The sequence below is a fragment of the Otolemur garnettii genome, unplaced genomic scaffold, assembly GCF_000181295.1.
Source record: "Otolemur garnettii isolate 467f Iridium unplaced genomic scaffold, OtoGar3 scaffold00290, whole genome shotgun sequence".
Taxonomy (NCBI): Eukaryota; Metazoa; Chordata; class Mammalia; order Primates; family Galagidae; genus Otolemur; species Otolemur garnettii.
In genome coordinates, this window is record NW_003852685.1 from 356,021 (window position 1) to 378,634 (window position 22,614).

Sequence of the window (22,614 nt, forward strand, 5' to 3'; positions counted from 1 at the left end):
TAGAAATTTTTATTGAGATAATTAAAGACTCACTTGCAGTTGTAAAATTAATAGAATCCCACGTATACTTCATCCAGTTTCTTACAGTGGAAACATCTTGTAAGACTATAGTACAATATCTCACATGTGATACTGACTTGACACAATCCACTTACCTTATTTATTTATCCTAGGTTGCTGGGTGTGGTGGCTCATGCCTGTAATCCTAGCACTCTTGGAAGGGCAGGACAGGTGGATTCCTTGAGCTCAGGAGTTCAAGACTAGCCTGAGAAAGAGCAAGACCTGGTCTCTACTAAAAATAGAAAAAGTAGCCTTGTGTCTGGCAGGCACCTGTAGTCCCAGCTACTCAGGACGCTGAGGCATGAGGATCTCTTGTGACCAAGAGATTGAGGTTGCTGTGAACTATGATGACACCACAGTACTCTACTCAGGGCAATAGAGTGAGACTCTGCCTAAAAAATGAAACAAAACAGGGTGTCACCTGTGGCTCAAAGGAGTGGGGCACTGGCCCCATATGCTGGAGGTGGTAGGTTCAGACCCAGCCCCGGCCAAAAACTGCAAAAAAATAAAACACAATAAGAAACAAAACAAAACAAACAAAAACCCACAATATTTCTCTCCTAGGCTTACTTGTATTAATTTGTGCAAGTGTGCGTGTGTATATGTATTTCTGTATAATTTTGTCAGATGTAGGTTATATATACCTGTAGTCTCCAACCTCCAGGCTGAAGAACAGTACCAGTTGCATGGCCTGTTAGGAGCCAGGCCCCACAGCATCACTGCCCAAGTTCCACCCCCTCTCCTATTCCCCTTACCCCTCCGGATCCATTGAAATATTGTGTTCCATGAAACTGGTCTCTGGTGCCAAAAATGTTCCAGTTTGTGGCCTGTTAGGAACCTGGCCAGTGAGCCAAATTTCATCTGTATTTACAGCAGCTCCCCAGTCACTCCCCATCACTGGTTTCACTCAGTGGGATGAGCTCTGCCTCCAGTCAGGTTCCCCACTCTTCCACAGTCCATGAAAAAATTTTCTTCCACAAAACTGGTCCCTGTTGCCAAAAAGGTTGGGGATTGCTGGTATATAGCAACTAAGACAATATACAGAATAGTTCTATCCCATTTAGGATACCTAGGGTCATACCTAGTATAATGCCATTTATCAGGTTCACAAAATTCTCGTCTATTCATAGTTTAATGAGAGATTATATTAGGAATGGATGTTGAAATTTTAAATGCTTTTTATGCATCAATTGATGTGATCATGTTATTTTTTGTTCTTTATCAATACGGTGGATTATGTTCATTGATTTTCAAATGTCAGAGAAAATATGGTACGTACAATGTTTGCACGACATTGGGAATGTAGTTTGTGCCACTGAATTGTACATTGTCATTATCCATTTCCAGAAGTTTTTAATCATCCCAAATGTAAAGAAATTTTATAACCATTAAACAATAATTCCTCATTTTCCAACCCCACTTCCACCATCTAATCTATTTTCTGACTCTATGTATTTGCCTATTGCAGATTCTTCATGTAAGTGGAATCACACAATATCTATCCCTTCGTGTTTGGCTTATTTTACTTATTATAATGTTTTCAAAGTTCATTCATGCTGTAGCATATATTAGAACTTCATGTGGTTTTAAGACTGCATAGTTTTCCATTGTATGTATGTACCATATTTTGTTTATCCATTAATCCATTGATGGACATTCAGGGTGTTTTCATTTCTTGGTTATCATGAATAATGCTACTATTAATGTTTCTGTACAAGTTTTGGTGTGAATATATTTTAATATCTCTGGTATGTACAAGTATACCAAAGAGTGGGATTTCAGGGTCATGTTGAAGGTCTATAATTTTTTGAGGAACTGCCATACTGGTTTTCATTGCAGGTGCAACATTTTTAAATTCCCATCAGGAATTGCTAGAAGTTCAAATTTCTCTACATCCTAACTAACACTTTTCTTGTTTTTGATTATAGCAACCCCAATAAGTATGAAATGATATCTCATAATAGTTTTGATTTGAATTTCTGTAGTTACTAATGATGTTGAGCATCTTTTCATGTGTTTTTTGGTCATTTATATATCTTCTTCAGAAATACGTCTATTCAAGTACTTTGCTCATTTTTTTAATTTAAGAAGATAGTCATATTTATTACCTAAATTACATTTGAAAACATAAAGGTAGGTGCACAAAGAGCTGTTTGACAAAGTCTCAGATATCAAAAATAGTATTATATTTCCCTGGCTGATCTACTCAGAGGGCACTTGCGCCTACTCCTAGGTGGCTGTACTCTGGAATGCAACCATTTAGGGTATGCCATTATATTATTCTTGTGTTGCACATGGAGTACAGACCTATATGCAACTGACATCAAAGAAGTAAACCATTAAACACTAAGAGCACTAGGACCAAATGCCAAAAACTCCATGTTGGTAACTACCAAAGTATGTAATAGAATGGTCAGAAAAATAACCAGCTTTAAATACTGTGTAAAATATAGGCTCTTAGGCTGGGTGCAGTGGCTCATGCCTGTAATCCCAGCAGCACTTGGAAGGCCGAGGCAGGTGGATTGCCTGAGGTCCCAGGTTCGAGACCAGCTTAAGCCAGAGTGAGACCTTGTCTCTAAAAATTAGCTGGGTGTTATGGAGGGTGCCTGTAGTCCCAGCTACTTGGGAGGCTGAGGCAAGGGAATGGTTTCAGCCCAAGAGATTGAGGTTACTCTGAGCTGTGATGCCACAGAACCCTATTGAGGGTGACAAAGTGAGACTCTGTCTCAAAAAAATAAAAATATTGGCTTGGTGCCCCCGTAGTACAGTGGTTATGGTGCCAGCCATATACGCCAAGGGTGGTTGGTTCAAACCCAGCCTGGGACAGCTAAACAACAATGACAACTACAACAAAAAAAATAGCTGGGTATTGTGGTGGGTGCCTGTAGTTCCAGCTACTTGGGAGGCTGAGGCAAGAGAATTGCTTGAGCCCAGAATTTGAGGTTGCTGTGTCCTGTGACACCACTGCACTCTACCAAGGGTGAAATAGTGAGACTTTGTCTCAAAAATAAATAAATAAATAAAATAAAGATCAAATAAAAAATTGAGATATAGTCTCTCTCACCTTCTCTAATTACATATCTAAACAATATTTGCTTGCTGTTTTTTTTTTTTTGAGACAGAGGTTTTTCTATTTTGAAAAAAAAAAACTTATTTTGAGAGACATTGCATCTAATCTGTAGGTAGTCATTACTACTTTAGGTAGTAATGACATCTTAACAATCTTAAGTCTTCCTACCTATGAATACACAATATCTTTCCATTTATTTGTGTCTTTAATTTCTTTCAGCAATATTGTATAGTTTTATTGTGTATATTGTTCATCTCCTTGGTTAAATTTATTCCTTGGTATTTTATTCTTTTACATGCTGTTGTAACTGGAATTGCGTTCTTAAATTCTTTTTCTGATTGCTCATTATTAATGTATAGAAGCACAACTAATATTTGTGTGTTGATCTTGTATCCTGCAATTTTGCTGAATTTATTAATTTTACCAGGTGTGTTTGTGTGGTCTTTGGTTGTCCTTACATATAAGACCATATAATCTGTGAGCAGAAATAATATTACTTTTTTTCCCCAATTTGGATGCCTTTATTTCTTTTCCATATCTAATATCTCGGGCAAGAACATCCAGTACCATGTTGAAATGCAGCAATGAAAGTGATTTTATTTTTGTCTTGTTCTTGGTCATAAGGAGAAAGTTCTCAGTATTCGTTATTGAGTATGAAACTATTTTTTGTTTTTAATAAATATCTTTTATGTTGAGAAAGCTCTCTTCTTAGTTTTTATTATGAAATGGTGTTATATTTTGTCAGATTGACTTTCTGTGTCAATTGAAATAATCACGTTTTTTCTTCATTCTGTTAATGTGATAGGTTACGTTGGTTAATTTTCTAATGTTTAAACATACTTATATTCCTGGGATAAATCCCATTTAATCATGGTATGTAATTTAACATGGTGTTGGATTTAGTTTTCTAGGATTTTGTTGAAAATATTTCCATCTATGTTCATGAGGGGTCTTTGTCTGAAATTTTCTTTCCTTGTATGTCTTTATCTAGCTTTCTATCAGGACAATCTTGGCTTCATAAAGTGATTTCAAAGTGAGTATTCTCCCCTTCTATGTTTTGGAAGAGTTACAAAAAGATTCATGTTATCTTTTATTTTTGTTTATAAGTTGTCTATTATTTGAGAGTTTGGAAAAAAATAATAAGTTAATTGGTGACTCTATACCGAACCTAGAGTCAAAACATTCTATAATAGTCATACTCTTATTTGACAATGTGAATGTTACTTTCTTTGCATTACTATTATTATTATTGCTTAATACTTCATTGCAGCAATCGCCTGATTTCTTTTCTGAATGTATTTATCTTCATTCATTCTTTATAAGGTTTTTGTTTCTAGTTTTTATCTTAAACATTGTTATTATTGGTAAATTTTAAGCTTTTTTAATTCTGTGAAGGCAAAAAGTGGAAACCTAATAATCACATGTATATGTAAAAATAAAAAAATAACAAAAAGATTTATGTTAATTATTCCATAAATGTTTAGTAGAAATCATTAGTAAAGCTGTCTGGTCCTGGAGTTTTCTTTGTTGGGTAGGTTTTTATGTCTGATTCAGTCTTTACACATGGGTCTAATGAGATAGTCTCTTACTTCTGAGTCAGTTTAGGTAATTTGTGTATTTTTTGAAATTTGTTCATTTCACTCTACTTAAGTTTTTGTTTGCATACAAATTATTTATAGTGTTCATTTTTAATTTTTTTTATTTCTGTATGATTGGGTGTAATGTCACCACTTTCATTTCTGTTTTTCTTTTAATTTAATTTATTTATTTTAAAGACAGGATCTTACTCTGTCACCTAGGACACAGTGCAGTGGTGCAATCAGAACTCACTTCAGCATAGAACTTCTGAGCTTCAAATGATCCTTCTGCCTCAGCCTCCTGAATAGCTGGGACTACAGGCACATGCCACCATGTCTGGCTTATTTACTTTTTAATTTTTTGTTGAGATGGTGTCTCACTATGTTGCTCAAGCTGATCTTGAACTCTTGGCCTCAAGTAATTCTCCTGCTTTGGCCTCCCAAAGTGGTGTGATTACAGACATGAACCACTGTACCTGGCCTCCATTTTAAATTATTTGTGACTTTTCAGTTTTAGTTTTGTTGAACTTTATAGTTTCTTTCCTATATTTTTGTGTTTAATTTATACCTATGCATTTCATTTTCTGATGTTAATGTAAATGGTATTGTGTTTCCAATTTCAAATTTCAGCTGTTCATTGCTAGTATACAGAAATCAGTTGACTTTTGCATATTAACCTTATACCCTGCACAGTTGTTATAATTGCTTATTAGTTCCAGGAGATTTCCTCTTTATATTCTTTGGAACTTTCTACACAGAAAATCATCTATATTCAAAGACAATTCTATATCTTCTTTCCTGGTTTGTATGTCTTTTATTTCCATTTCTTGTCTTATTACATTAGCTAGGACTTCCAGTATGATGTTTACTAAATGAAATGAGGGTAGACATTCTGTCCTTGCTTCTGATATTAGTAGTAAAACATCTACTTTCTCACCATTAAATATTTTGTTAGCTGTATTTTTTGATGTTCTATTTCAAGTTGAGAAATTCTCTACTATTCCTAGTTTTATCATGAATGGATGATGGATTTTGTCAAATACTTTTTCTGTATCTATTAATATAATATTAAGGTTCTTTCTTCTATAGCCTGTTGATGCAGTGGATTACATCACTTTATTTTTGAACGTTGAACAAGCCCTGCATACCAGGAATATAGCCCACTTGGTAGTGGTGTATGTGTAATTCTTTTTATTCATTATTGGATCCTATTTGATAATATTTTATTTTCTTGTAATGTCCTTGTGTGGATTGAGTATTAGAGTAATTCTGGCCTCATAGAATGAGTTACAATATACCTTTTCTGCTTCAATTCCTTTTTTTTTTTTTTTGAGACAGAGTCTAAAGCTGTCACCCTGGGTAGAGTGCCCTGGTATCACAGCTCATAGCAACCTCTAACTCTTGGGCTTAAGTGATTCTCTTGCCTCAGCCTCGTAAGTAACTGGGACTATAGGCACCAGCCACAATGCCTGGCTATTTTTGGTTGTAGTTGTCATTGTCATATGGCAGGCCTGGACTGGATTTGAACCTGGTCAGCTCCAGTGTACGTGGCTAGTACCCTAACCACTGAGCTATAGGCACCAAGCCAATTTTCTGAGAACATAGAAAATTGGTATAATTTCCTTCTTCTGTGTTTGTTAGATTTCATCAGTGAACCCACCTGAGACTGGTGTTTTCTATTTTAATTCAATTTGTTTAATAGATATAGGCCTACTCAGATAATCTATTCTTTTGTGAATTTTGAAAAATTGTGTCTTTCAAAGAACCTTTTTCATTTAGGTTATCAAATTTGTGGACACAGATTTTTTCCTTTGTTACTATTTTCTATTCATTGTGCTTGCTGTTTTTCTTCACTTTTCCTGCTTTCTCTAATGTTAACTAAGCATTTTATATGATTCCACTTTACCCCTTTCTTAACATATCCTATACTTCTTTTTTTCTATTTTAGTGGTGACTTGATGATGTAGAAATTCATAAGTAAGTCCTCTTTCAAATAATATTATACCACTTCACAGGTAGTACAATTATCTTATATTAGAATAATCCCAATTTCTCCCTTCTCTCCATCATAAACATTGCTATCATTCATTTCGTTTATCTATAATGTGTAATCATCAAATACATTGTTGCTACAGATAACAAGATGTTATCTGTTAGATTTGTTAAGAAAAAGAAAATTCAAAAATCTTATTTTATCATCATTTATTCCTTGTCTAATGCTTTTCAATTTTTCTTATAGACCCTAGGATTTGAACTTTATAAGTTTTCTTTCTCCTAAATAATTTTCAAAACTTTTTTTACAAGGTATGTATGCTGGTGACAAATTCCCAATTGAATAAAAATGGTGTAAGTGGACATCCTGGTCTTGTTTCTGACTTTATAAGTAACACTTTCTCCATATATGGCCCTTATTGTGTTGAAGTAGTTTCCCTCTGTTCTTATTTTGCTGAGGTTTATTTTTATCATGAAATGATAATGAATTTTATCAAATTCATTTTCATGAATTGAAATGATCATGTGATTTCCCCCTTCATTCTGATATGTTGCATTGATTTATTTTAGTATGCTGTAACATTTTTGCATTTCAAGAATAAACCCCACATAGATGACAGGTAATCCTTTTAATATGTTGTTGAATTGTTTGTTAATATTTTCCTGAGGATTTTTACATCAGCATTCATAAAGGATATTGGTTTGCATTTTTCTTGTCATGTATTTGTCTGGGTTTGGTATCGAGGTAATACTGGCCTCATAAAATAAGGTAAGAAGGGGTCTCTTCTCTTGGAAGTTTTCAGAATAGCATAGGAAGTGTTGGTAGTAATTCCTTTTGAGTTAGAATTCACTACTGATGCCATCTGGTACCGAGTTTTTCATTCTTTTTTTTTTTTTTTTTTTTAGAGACAGAGTCTCACTTTGTTGCTCTCTGTAGAGTATCATGATGTCACAGCTCACAGCAACCTCCAGCTCTTGGGCTTAGGCGATTCTCTTGCCTCAGCTTCCCAAGTAGCTGGGACTACCGGCGCCTGCCACAGTGCCCCGCTATTTTTTATAGCAGTTTTTTGGCGGGGGCAGGTTGAAACCTGCCAACCTTGGTATATGGGGCCAGCGCTGTACTCACTGAGCCACAGGAACTGCCTCTAAGCTTTTCATCTTTGAGAGGCTTTTTATTCCTAATTCAATCTCCTCACTATATGGTCCATTCAAATTTTTATTTCTTCATGTTTCTTGATAAGTTGTGTGTTACTAGGAATTTGTTAATTTCATCTAAATTAGTCAAGTTTTTGAACTTCTTAGTCAAGTTCAGTTGTTTCTAATACTCTCTTATAATTCTTTTTAACTCTGAAAAATTAGTATCAATGTCCACTTTCATTTCTGATTTCTATTAAGTCTTATCTCTCTATATAAATCTAGCTAAGGACATGTAAATTTTGTTGATCTTTTCTAGAAATCCTCTTGGTTTCATTGATTTCCTCTTTTTTTTAGTTTTATTTATTGCTGTTCTAACTATTTCTGATTTCATTCCATTATGATCAAAAAAGACACTTGGTATATCATTTTTTTAAAATTTAATAAGACAAATTGTGTGGTCTAACATATGATCTATATCATGGAGAATGTTCCATGTGCACTTGAGAATGTGTACTCTGCTCTTGTTCGGCCAAGTGTTTTGTATATATCTGCTAGGTGCAATTGCTCTATAGTCTTGTCTAAGTCCTCTCTGTCTCTGTGTGTGTGTGTGTGTGTGTGTGTGTGTGTGTGACAAGAGTCTTGATCTGTCACCTGGCCTCAGCCGAGTGTAGAGCAACCTCAAACTCTTGGGCTCAAGCAATCCTTCTGCCTCAGCCTCCTGAGTACCTGGGGCTATAAGCACATACCACCAACGCCTGGTTAATTTTTCTACTTTTAGTAGAAACATGGTCTTGCTTTGCTCAGGCTGGTCTCCAATTCCTGACTTAAAGCAATTTTCTTGCCTCAGCCTCCCAGAGTGCTACAATTAGGCTAGAGCATAAGTCACCACACCCAGCCAAAGTCTTCTATTTTCTTATTGATCTTCTGACTGGTTGTTCTATCCATTATTCAAAGTGCAGTATTGAAGTCTACTACTATTATTTTAGAACTTTTTCTACTTTCAATTCTGTCAAGGTTTATTTTATACATTTAGATGCTCTTATTTGGGTTCATATATAATTATTATATTCTTGGTGAATTGACACTTTTATCACTATATAATGACCTTTTTGACATTTTTTAAAATTTCTTATAGCATAACTGTGTACATTAATGCAATCATGGGGTACAGTGTGCTGTTTTCATATACATTTTGAAATACTCTCATCAAACTGGTTAACATAACCTTCATGTCATTTTCTTTGTTATTGAGTTAAAACGTTCATACTCTGCTTTTAGAAAGATTCACTTGTACCCTTGTAAGATAAACCATAGAGGCGACCCCACAAATCACCCTCCCTCCCCCCATCCACCCCCCTCACCTCCCCCTTCCACCCCCTTCCCATATTCTAAGCACTTGAAATAGTTTATCACTTAAAGCCTATTTCACTGGATATTAGTATAGCCACCCATATTATTCTTTGCTTTATAATATGAATGGGCTGTCTTTTTCTGGTCTTTTACTTTCAATGTATTCATGTCCTTAGATCTAAACTGATCTTAAAGGATCTCTTATCCTTGATATGTGGAAGATCCATATAGTTGGATCTTCCTGTTTTTTTTTTTTAAATACATCCTTCCAATATGTCTTTTGATTGAGAAACTTAATTGACTGACATTTAACTTTTTTTTTTCCTTTTGAGACAAGGTCTCACTTTGTTGCCTGGGAAAGAGTGCACTGCTGTCATCATAGTGCACTGTAAACCTCAACCTCCTGAGCTCAATCTTTATGCCTCACCTTCCCAAGAAGCTGGAACTACAGGCACATGCCACTACACCCAGCTAATTTTTCTATTTGTTTTTATAGAGAAAAGACTTCACTCTTGTTCAGTCTGGTCACTAACTCATGACCTCAAGCAATCTTACCAATTTGACCTCCCAGAGTGGTAGGATTATAGGCATGAACCACCACATCCAGCCACATTATAACTTTTTTGGTGCCTCATTTCTTCCATTATTGCCTTCCTTTGTGTTCAGTTGATATTCTGTAGTGACATATTTTAATTCTTTCCTCATTTCCTTTTGTGTTTCTTTTATAGATGCTTTCTTTATGGTTAACATGGGGGTTGCATAGTATAATATCTCAAAGTTATAATAATGTATTTCAAATTAATACTACCTTAACTTTAGTTATAAACAAAAACTACCTTTTACAGCCCTGTCTCGTCTACTTTATGTTACTGATGTCATAAATTACATCTTTATATTATGTGCCCATTGACATAGATGTGCTGTTAAAGATTTTCTTTTAAATTAGGTATAAAATGAAAAGGTGTTATAAACCAAAATTACAATACTTGTTTTTATTACTTGCCCATATATTTACCTTTCATGGATAACTTTTTATTTTTGTATGATTTGGGGTTACTCACTAGCATCCTTTCATTTCAACTTGAAGGACTCCTTCAGCATTTGTATTATATGGCAGATCTTGTGATAATGAAATCTCTTAAGCTTTTGTTTTCTGGGAATGTCTTAATTTCTCTCTCAGTCTTAAAGGAAAGTTTTGCCCGATACAGAATTCTTAGTTATGGGGGGGAAGCAGAAAGGAGATTTTTTCAGCACTTTACAACCTGCTGCCTTCCAGCCTTGATGGTTTCTTCTGGGAAATCCATTGATAATCTACTACAGGATCCACTATATATGATGAGTTGCCCTTCTTTTGCTCCTTTCAAGATTCTGTCTTTCAATAATTTAACAATATGTCTTGATGTGGGTTTCTTTCCCTGTTTCCTACTTAAAATTAATTGAACCTCTTATATTTATATACCCATTTCTTTCCAGAAACTTGGAAAGTTTGGGGCATTATTCTTTCAAATAATCTCTCTTACTCTTACTCTTTCTCTTCTTGTGGAAATTCTATTATGTGCATTTTTGTCTGCTTCATGGTGTCTCATTAATCCCATAGGTTCTGTTCACTTTTCTTCATTCTTTTTCGATTTTGGCTCCTCAGACTTGGTAACTTCAAGTGACATATTTTAAAGTTTTCTGATTCTTTCTATTAAGTCTAATATTACACTTCTCTAGTGATTTTTTCAAAACAGGTTTTGTGGTTTTTTAGCTCACAGTTTATTTTGTTCCCCCCCTTTTTTTAAGAAAAACACCTATCATGCCTGATTTTTAAATTTTGTTCACATATTGCTTTCCTGATTTCAGTTAGCTCTTTGAACATACTTAAAGCAGTTACCTTAAAGTCTTTGTTTAGCATAGCTAAGTCTCGTTGACTTCTGAAGGATAATTTTCCTGAACACAGAATTCCAGATTGGTGCTTTTCTTCTTCCCATTCTTTAAAATATTTCGTTCTGTTAGCTTCCTATTGGTATGGCTTTGATGAGAAGTCTGATGTAATTCTTATCCTTGCTACTCTAAACGTAAGATTTTCTTTTTCCTCTTGCTCTTTTCAAGAATTATTTTTAATCTTTGATTTTCTATATTTTGAGTATGATATTCCCAGGTATAAATTTTTTGTTATTTATTCTTAGTGGTGTTCATGATATAGCTTCTTTCTGGATCTGTGTTTGGTGTCCATCATCAATTTTGGAAAATTCTTAGTCATTATTACTTCAAAATTTTCTCCTGTTCCTTTCTCTTTCTTCTCTTTCTGCTATTCCCATTATACCTTCATGAAATGTTATATTGCACTACATAAAACTATATTATACCTTTTGTAATTGTTCCAGTTCTTGGGAATTCTGTTATTCCTTTTCATTCTTTTTTTTTCTCTTTGCATTTCAATTTTGGAGGGTTCTATTGACATGTCTTTTTTTATTTTTTTTTAAATTTCAGATTAATATGAGGGCACAGAGTATTAGGTTACATTATTTGCATTTGTTAAGTAAAGTCCATATTGTAGTTGAGCTCTTCACTCAAATGTGCCACATACCCCTATTTTAGCACTAAAAGAATTTTATTCTTAGATAAATTCTCTTCATCTGAATGCCTAAATGATCTATGATACCAGATGCTACTAAAGTTATAGTAAACACATACATATACAAATAATCTTTACATGAATTACATTCCAAAAGGACTGAACTTGTTAACTGTTTCTACACCCGAGGCACTATTAGACTACAATACAGAACATCCTCTGTTTGAGAACTAGGGTATATGCTCTGCATTCCCATTGGCATTCACAAAATACAGAAACAACCCTGTCTACATATGCAAGTGAGGTGAAAACCTGGAGATACTTAACATGAACTGGTGTGGCCAGTTGCATATGAGCTGGGACCTGAGAACATGAGTCTTTGAACAGTAATCATCTAGTAACTTTGGTGTATATATTGTCACCTGACTGGTGAGGGACCCAATGATGCTTCAGCTGAAGAAGCAAAAAGGAACTCAGGACTCATCTGCCTTAGGGACATATTAAAGGGAGAGAATATCAGCTATCACCTTAACTCTACAAAAGAAAAAATCGAGGACCACATGCTCAAGCAGAGAAAAGTGTTGACAAAGAAAGCACATGACTCATAGCATTCTTAAGCGTCTCTAACAATGTAAAAGACAGCCTTAAAAGAAAAATACATTAGTCACAGTACTACCTGGAAAAGATCTTTTCTGGACTTTATTGTGAATAATTTAATCTCAAGGATCACATGAAATCTTAAATAATGAATGCTGATCATTACAGATGGGTATAAACTCCTTTGTTTAACTGGCCAGGTATATTTCTGTATTATTCTCTTTTCCCTGCTGCCCTCCCAACTACTTTATCTACAACCGGAATTCTATGAGGTTGGTATTAAGGCCTTCTACAGAGTTAGGAATACAAAGTTATGAAAATGGTTGAAAGAAAATAAAGCTTTTGAGGAGAAACAAGTTTTTAGGTCATCCCCAAAGTTTCAGAAAACACTAAGGGACAGGGCACCAGACTTAATGTGGAAGCCATTGGTTTCACACAACTTCCGAACACATTTTTGTTCAGCTCTTACAAGACACATGGGTCTAAATTAGACAGCTACTTTCAAAGCACACTGGTCTTTTGTGAAGAAAAGTCACAAATCTCAGAGCATGCAACATGTTTTTATTTGCACTTATATCTAAAGGAGACATGGGCTGCCACAATTGATGATAATACCAATACTTCCTATTTAAGGGAAAGGGACTATCAGTCCCACTGCGAGGGGATCAGAGAAGACATGATGGGCTTGAAAAGTAAGTTTTTTTCCCCTTTGGAAAAGCATCAAATGCTTTGAAAACAGAACTGCCTTTAAAAAGACAAGAAAATAAGAGTCCTTTATGTCCTCAAATCTTTCCTGTTACCCTTTGTCTTCTTGGTGTCACCTGACAGCCTGACCAGCTCTTCACATTATATGTATGTGTGTGTGTGTGTGTGTGTGTATACACACACATATATATAGTGCGTATATATATTATGTATTATATATGAATATATTTATATTTTTCCTATATATGTATATAATAATATATACATGTATCTATGTCATTCTATCAACTAAGTAAATAATTAATGATTTTTTTAAAAGGTGTCCATGCAAAATCTGAGCATGGCCAGAAACAAAGGAACAGAGCCTGCCTCATCCTTAGAAAAGATAAACAGCAACCCCAAGCCCAAGAAACTTATGTAGAAAACAGGAAGAGGTCAAGTTTGTAGATAAGACCATGTGGAAGGTTGTAAAACACATTCTTATTTAAGTAGAGCCCTCACGTGAGAAAGGAATTTCTGCTTGGGGAAAATTGATGGCTAAGCCAGTAGGGGAAGGGGTCACATTTCTTAAACATTTCTTTTACAGCATAGGTGCTGCATAAGAGTATTAAATGAATGTCATTTATAGATCAACTTTTTAGTATTGCTGACAACTTTCCTTCAGGAGTCTCCTGTCCATTACCAGGCTTTTACCAGTGCATAAATATTTGGATCCCACACTTTTCATCTCTCAAATTTTTAAATCTAACCATAAAACAAGACAGTTTTTGGTGTTGAGAATATATAGGGGTTTTCAGAAGGTTGTCCTTAGTTCTATGTATGTTATACCCAAGTAATAATGGGACATATTGGGGAATAAAAAATCAAAGACCAAATAAATTGACCTCATACAACTTGAGGATGAAATCAATTCCATGGCTTTAGATGAAATAAGATAGTCCTTTAAAAATTTTTGTTTTTGTTTTCAGAAATATCAAGGCTATTGTTTACCACCACTCAGTTTAGAATTATATCAAAAAGATCTCCTTTTCGCCATTGAATAATTTTATTTTGGGTACTATGTCCTTGTACAAGTCTTTAGAAATAAACCTGATGAGACTCTCTCTTTTTTTGAGAGAGTCTCACTTAGTCATACGGGGTAGGGTGCTGTGGCATCATCATCAGTCAATCAATAGCAACCACAAACTCTTGGTCTCAAGTGATCCTCTTGGGTCAGCCTCCCCAGTAAGCTGGTGCTATAGGCACCATGATGCCATGCTATTTTTTTTTCTATTTTTAGTAGAATCAGGGTCTTGCTCTTGCTTAGGCTAGTTTCAAACTCTTGAGTTCATGCAATTCACCTGCCTCAGCCTACTAGAGTTCTAGGATTACAGGTGTGAGCCACTGTGCCCAGCCAAATCTGAGACTATTAAACTAGTTTATAGAATTTTCAAAAACTGCTATCTTGCCATTTTCCTTTTTACTTTCCTCACCCGAAAAAAAAAAAAAAACACTCAAAATACTGTATCTGGAATAGCATACTCATTAAATGGACTGGAAAATACAGATTAAGATATAGAAAAAAGCCATGGGTATAAAAGCAGGATCCAGAATAGGCTTGAGAGAGGATACCTGAGAAGAATGAGGTCTAAGAGAGCAGGTCTTCTCAAGAAGACCACAAGTCTACACCTGTGGGGTCCACTCCATGGTGACTCAGCTCTTGGGAATTTATAAATGTGAAATCCTGTAGTTCTATAGGGGCTGGAATAGCATCTCCTGCTTCATTCAAACTGGCCAATGCGAAGGGTAACTGTGTGTTGGAACTTTTTGACTGTCAATAAAAAGGGAAAGACAAAGCCAGTCAGGGAACATGGCCATTTGGAATTCTTCTATTCTGTAAGCTCTGAGCTGGCTGGTAAATAAAGCCCTTCCTCTTATAAACATGGTGTTTGGGTGCTCTTTCTCTCCATTAGGCCTCATCTTCCTGCAACAGGCTCACCTGTGGCAGATTGGTACCATTATCCTTTTTGATAATTTCTTTCACAAAGCCAGGGGTGGATGTAGTCTCCAGATAAAAATGATGTGCACAAACTTCAATTTTTTTCCAAAAGAAGTATCATGACTACTGCCAACATCTGATGACTCAGGTGATACAAGGAAAGGATCAAAGTATGGACAGAGGGGGGTAAGAGAAGATACAATAGGAAATCATCTGATGCTTTACTATTACAGGATTGAGGCAGCTATCAAGAACAGGTAAGTAAAAAACTGGCCCAAATTTATGAGTGGAAAATATCCAATGAATTAAAAACTTCTTTAAAAACAAAAAAATTAATACAGCTATCAATAGGGGGTAAATAGAAAATTATCTCCAATTTACACGTAAAAAAAGACAACTAAAATGATTTAAAATTCTTTCTCTCAATAGGAATGTTGTTTGGGGTCCATAGTTTAGCTAGGGGCAAGAAAATCAAGGAGCTATCCTGGCTTTCTTCTTCTGTGCTTAAATTAAAAGGCATCTATTTCCTCCAGAGAAAAGCACTTAATGAAGTGATCCTTTACATATTCTTGTGCTTATGATTAGGTCTGATAGTCAAAAGACATGGCTTTTTAAGCTATCTAATTTTTGAGCTTCAACCAGACATGGATCATTTAAAACAAACATTTGGGTGAAGACCCAGATTCTGCTGGCATTAGGAATTCTGGAAATTCTATTGCACAGGATGACCCAAATTGCCCAAGGTCTACTCTACCCCTAGCATGTGGAAGTAACAAGCCCATGACTGAATCTTCCATAGGAAAGATGAAAAATAGCAAATGTATCAACTTAAAGGGGATTTTCTGGTGTTTAAACAACACATTTTTTCCCCTATGAGTATCTGTATCTGCTTTAAGAATGGACTTTTGTCAAAATTGTGTATTAGTATAAGGTTACAAACCTACTAGACTTTAAAAGTAGTGTCTAAAAATACACAACTTCTTGTGATTTCTTGATAAACAAAACCATTGGTCTTCATAAAAAGACCTAAAAGAGGCCTACTTAAAAAAAAAAAAAAAAAAAAAACCTAGACGGGCATGCAGACCATGTCTCAGCCAGGGTCTGAGACGATGAGATTTTCAGTTGCTTCCTGAACTGAAGCTAAGAATGCTGCTAATTTGAATTAATGTTATTAATTCAAACCCCACTAACTTGGAATTTTAGACCTTAGTGGATTCATATTTACTCATAGGCTATCCACGAAAAGGGAGACTGTCTGAGTGTTATAACAAGACCTGGCTGGGGAAAGCAAGTATTATAGCTTAAGAAAAACAAAAACAAAAACAAAAACAAAAACAACTTTCCTTATAAATTCAACACAACCAAACACCCATGCTAACAATTAAGAATCATTTTATTTCTCAGGCAAATGTTGGTCTCTATTGGCAATAATGTTAGCTAACATCCCATAACTAAGCATACCTAAAAGTAAAATTTTCTTTTTTTCTGTAATTCACAGTTATCTACTACATACCATCTCTCCATCCCCTCAGTAGGGTCTTAATTGTTCATTTGGTCAGCATTTCCACTTCACATTCATGCTACAGTAGTGAGGATGGAAAAATAGGGGAGGCTGATAAATAAAAAAAAAAAAAAGGCAGCGCCTGTGGCTCAGAGGGGTAGGGCATTGACCCCATATGCTGGAGGTGGTGGGTTCAAACACAACCCTGGCCAAAAACTGCAATAAATAAATAAATAAATAAATAAATAAAACAGAACCAAATTAATAAGCATCCCAGCTGAGGCAATGTTTATAAAATTAAACCCTGTTTTAGAACAATAACATATTCTTTCTCTTGCCTACGTTCTGGTTTGCTTAACATGCAAATACTAGTTGCTTAGGCCCTAAAACCCCCTTCCAGACTCTTATGTACAGGGAGGTATGCCTAACTTCACCCATTTATACCAACTAAAAAACAGCATAGCCCTCTTTGGGACAAGACCATTTTGTTTTAGGTGCATCTAGTATGGAAGCAGAGTAACTAACTCATTGTTGCTTGGAGCAGCCTGCCTCTTTGGTGTACACCTTGAAGATAGCTGCATCCTCAGTGATGGTCAAGCACCTAGAGAAACCTCTGGCCTCAGAGGTGCCCATGTCTCCAGAGAAGCACTTGGCCTTAGAAATACCCATGTTTCTAAAAATACCGGTGACCTCAGAGATGTCTCTGGCCCCAGAGATACCCAAGTTTCATGCCCATGTCTCCAGAAATTCCTGTGGCTTCAGATATACCTGTGTCTCCAGAGAGGCCCTCATCTCCAGAGATATTTATGGCCCTAAGGCTTCCCACAGTTCCACAACAGTCATAGTGGAGGTCTACTGTTGCCATAAGGGTCTTGCGGAAAAGCAATGTTGCAGAGAATAAGCAAGCTTATTGAAATTGTACTTTAAATAAAGGTGACCATCTGCTCGCTCAGGCAAAATGGTGAACTTTATTTACTGTTGGTTTATATAGTAAATCTTGTGCATACCTATTATACAGCAGTGACCTCATTCATATTCATTACAATCCCTCTGCACATGGGCACTATACATCAATGACTTCATTAATCCATTTGAACATCTTGTAACCACCCGCCCTGTAAGTAGCTCCTCCGTAGTAATCTGATAATCCACCCAACATACACCCTTAAGCATAACCCTTTCAACATAACCGAGTTTAACGTAAGTTAAAGAAAAACACGTTGTCAGTCATTACTTTCTTTGTTCTTATCTAATGAAGCCTGAGGCTATGGAGGAACAAGGTAGATTGAATACCTACCCTTGCTGGCCTTGTAGTTTAGAGGCTGGTACTTCAAATCTATAAGCAAGGCATAAAGAAACTTCTTGGGCAAACAGGAATTTGTGTGCAAATTTCTGCTCCCATGTAGGCCTTAAGTCAGGGGGGTTTTGCTGGAACCTTTTATAAGGAATTTTCAGGCTGGACTTCTCAAAAGCCTTTCACAAGCCCATGTTTCATCTGTGCCATTAGATACCTGTATGCATTGGGTAAATTCCTCTTCTCTTGAGGTTTCTGAGCATATTTCCATTCCCAGACCCATCAGCAAGTGACCTTCATTACTTACCACAGATCAGGAAAGGTTACTGATGGGTATCTGGCCAGTTTTCCAAAGGGCTTTTTTATTGGCCTTATAAAGTCAACCTTAATTCCTTAATGCAGTAAATGCTATTCCAGCCAAAGCCTTGGTCATGTTAGGCCCACAACCAACCCAGCCACATGGGATTCTGCCTTAGTTTCTCACAAGTATGCCTGCACAAAGTCTTTTCACTGTTCTCTCTTAAATGGCTTTATTGGCCAAAGGCATATAGGCATGTTGCCTATAGTCTGCACACAGGCTTTTTAGTTGATCCATCTGAGCTCAGAGGCCTCTTTTCCTGGACAGGGTGCCATTCTCCATCAAGGTATTCAGTTCTCCATCGATACCCATAAATCCAAGAGGATTGATCAAAGCACTTCCCAGATGCTAGGATAATAAATTCCCTAATTGAGAGCAGGTACAGACCTCTTCTGGTGGCTCATCACAAGCTTTCAGTTTCTGCCTCAGGAGTAAGGAATGGTTGAGAAGAATCAGAAATAGGAGAAAAACTAGTCAAATATCACACTGATCAAAATATCTTTCCTTCATCACTTGCCATAGTGTTTTGATAGCCATACCATTAAAGAACCTCAAAAGTCTTAGGTTTTTAAAAGTCCTCTTTTCTGATGAATGCAATTTTAATAATGGGAAGGAGGAGGGTAAGGGACTGATCATTAACATTTATTGAATACTTCTGTGTGCTAGGCACTTTACATACATATTTCCTTTTATACTAATAAGAAACCTGTTAGGTATGAGTTATATTTTGCCCATGAGGAAACCAGCTCAGAGAAGTCAGTCACCCAAATTCACACATTTAGGAAGTGGAAAGCTAGGATCTAACCCTGTATCTTAATGTCAAAGATACAGACTATGACCTGCTACCTCCTGTAGTTACTTTCCCTTTCAGAGATAATACAATGATTCACTAATACTTTACCATAACGATTCCTTGAGGGTAGTGAGGCCTCTTTGAAAATCCAAAGAAAATGATGAAACTTCTCTTTAGAAAAATGGATGTGTGCACAAGAGCACATATGCACAGCTTTCAGGTATAATTTAATGGGTTTCACAAACTCTAAAGCCCATTTGTGACCAACTCTAAAGCCCATTTGTGACCACCTATGGGTTCATGGACTCCAAGTAAGAGCTTCTGCCTTAGAATATAGGAATATCATTTTTACTGCTCTGGAAATCACAAAATTATGGTGATTTATAATAACAGCAACAATCCTTGGACTGGATGGATAGGTGACTGGGGGAAGCATTTAAACGTTTCATTTTATACTTTATTGCATTTTGCATTTTCTAACTTTATACTTGTACTGCCTATTTAAAAAAAAATGCTAACAGGCTTGTCTGGGTGATTATATTATGAACCATTTTTGTTTTTCTTTTCTGTAAAACTAAAGTTAATAACATTCACTTCAAAAGGAGCTCTTCCAGAGAGTGATCTAAGTCTATTTGACATTAATTTCATTCTCAGGAACCAGGCAGCAATAAGCGAGAAGGCTAGAATTAGAGTAGGGGTTCTGCCCTAGGTGCATCGTGGAATAGGTTGCTAATAACTAAAAAGGGAGGCACAAGGACTTAAGAGAAAGTATGGTTGCGCCTTCCCAGGATTGCTTATTTCCTATGATTTTAAGTCATGCTTTTTTCACCCCCCCATCCACTTTTTTAAGGGAATCAAGTAACTGGCTGTTGCTTCTCAAGAGTACATTAAAAAGTTTGAGATTGTATATGATCACAACACATTTATTTTCACAATAAAGGAATAGTTCTGTTCTTACAGGGAGCCACAAAGCTATATCCTATCTGGCTTACAGTGGGTTCACACTCAGTTGATAATAGCACACCTAAAAAATTCTTTTCTAAGAGATGCCTCTCCCTTGTCTTTCACATAAACCCTTAGGATCGCTGGATTCCATAAGCATCTCAATATTTTCCATTATTTTAAAAAGAAATCCTTGTGGACGTTTTAAACTTGTAATTAAAAACAAATTACTAATTTTAATTTTTCTGGTATTGTAAAGCATGAGATATAATGAGCAGAGTTTGCAATCTACATGGGAAGAAAATAAGAATTTTCTTTTATAAAGGTTTCCTAATTGGAAATACAGCAGTTTTGTTGTTCTTATCAGTACATCCACGATATTATACTTATTCTCTTGCTAGATAACAAATGCCTGCTTGATTTCCCTGTCTTTCCCTTTTGTTCCTCCTAATAATTCCACTCAGACCAAAAAAGGGATAAAGAAAACTAACCCATTTGTTTAACTAGATGAATGAGATGTTTACTACATTTTAGAAGTAAGTAAAGGAGTTGTGCCTGAAGCTTTTTAGACACAAGACAATTGGAAGTCAAACAGAATAACAAAGTCAGCCAGGCAGATTTCCACAAGTACAACAGAACTTCAAGCTAGCTGGGCTTACTCAGAAGGAACAAGAAGACCTCTTTTTAGAACTTTTCTCCTCACCTTTTTTAGTTCATGCACATCTGCCTCCAGCATTGCTCCCTGTTTCTTAATTTCCAGGAGATTCTCTACCACACTCTGCTTGGGTTGCTGCCTTTTGTCAAAGCAATTATGCATTCTGCACCAGAACCTTAAATAGACAAAAAGAAAAAAAAAAAGTGCATTCGTTTAGCTGGAGGAATCAATTACCAATGTTTTCCTTGTGCTAAGAAAATATTAGCCCAGTAGGTAGGAAGTCTCAAAAATAATGTAATTTAGTAATATTGAATCTAGTCATAATTAAAGAATAAAGTTCCCAGCAGAAAGATCTTTGTTCAAGGATCTGTAGATTTGCACAGACCTGAGGTAATATTTAAAAACCAAACTGAATGTTTAAGTTGATTATAGATACACATCTAGTTTTATGAAATAATAAGAGGGAGGAGAGACATTAGCAAGATGGCAGAACAGGAAGCTTAGACTTACTTTCCCTCCATGGACACAGTGACTCAACTGCAACACAAGGATCAATTTCCTTTGTAAGAAATCTAGAAACTAATTGACAGGTTTCTGCACCCTGGGTGAGTGTGAAACCAGCCACATTGAAACTGTAGGTAAAGAAGAAGCACCCACTCATAATCCCCAACCCCAGCACAGTGTGCCATAGGATTGTGAAGGAACCCCCAGTCCCAGCTTCTACCTAAAAACAGAAGAAGATGTACCTGTAATATTTAATACCCCCAACTTATTTGGGTGCTACCTAAGGACTGAGTTCTTTATTGCCTGCTTCAGAGGGCTGAAGGGGTATGGTCTGGCATATTATAGTATCCTTGGGGCTACCAGAGAAGTGGCAGTTTGAGGTAGTATGCAGAAATGTACCACAACTCCCGTTCCTTGCTCAACATGGAATGAGTGGGTAAAAATTGCCAAGTCTCAGCTTCTCCATGGGGAAGGAAAGAGTTGAACCATGTACCTAGCAATCCAACTTCTCTAAGAGCTACTGAGGGAATGGCTTTTGTGCCACCTGTCTAGGAGCATTGATGGGACTGGACATACTCTGGACATGTGGGGGCCACTAAGAACAAGATATCAGTTGAGACTAGCCCAATAGTTTGAGAGGTTCCTAGAAGCTCTGGTCTGGTTAAGTGGTGAAAGTCTTCTGTACAAAGGCAATCCACAAAACTGGGAGAGGTGGCAATTTTTTTCTAATGTACAAATATAAATACAAAGAGTCAAAGAAAATGGGGGTAAAAAAAGTACAATACAAACAAAAGAACAAGCCAAAATTCCAGAAACCAACACGAATGAAATGGAAATATATGAATTACCTGACAGAAAATTCAAAATAACCATCATGGAAAAGTTCAATGAACTCAGAAGAACAACCCATAAACAAAATGAAAATTTCAATAAAGAAAATTCAAAAAAGAAAAAAAACAGAAATCTTAAAGCTGAAGAATATTGTAACTGAAGTGAAAAAAATTCAACAGAAGAGTTCAACAATAGACTAGAGAAGGAGAAGTAAACCGTAAGTAAACTCAAAGAAAAATTATTTGAAATTACCCAGTCAGGGCTCAGTGCCTGTAGCTCAGTGGTTAAGGCACCAGTCACATACATGGGGGGGGGAGAGGCTTGTGGATTTGAATCCAGCCTGAGCCTGCTAAACAATGACAACTGCAACAAGAATATAGCCAGGTGTTGTGGCGGGCACTTGTAGTCCCAGCTACCTGGAAGGCTGAGGCAGGAGAATCACTTAAGCCCAAGAATTTGAGATTGCTGTGAGCTGTGATGCCACAACACTCTACCCCTGTGGGCAACATAGTGAGACTCTGTCTCAAAAAAAAAAAAAAAAAAGAAGAAAGCATTTAAGAAGAGCAGAAAGACAATAATGGCATGTGGTATTAAGATGCAAGTATTTCTCCCTGATAGAAAATTTATGGCAGGTAGGTAGAGCAAGGTTGATTGTAAATGGTGTTAAATCCCGGGTATAGAGGTTATGACATACTTAAAAAAAAAAAAAA

The 22,614-nt window shown here is 36.2% G+C and overlaps 1 protein-coding gene across 1 annotated transcript in view; it reads right to left on the minus strand.

The window, feature by feature from the left end:
• Positions 1-17,052: 17,052 nt before the first annotated feature.
• Positions 17,053-22,614, minus strand: part of MTMR8 (myotubularin related protein 8) — a 128,287-nt gene continuing 122,725 nt past the window's right edge. The window contains 4 exon segments of the mRNA XM_023508914.1: positions 17,053-17,254; positions 17,256-17,381; positions 18,391-18,599; positions 20,618-20,744. Of these exon segments, the coding sequence (XP_023364682.1) occupies positions 17,053-17,254; positions 17,256-17,381; positions 18,391-18,599; positions 20,618-20,744 (664 nt within the window).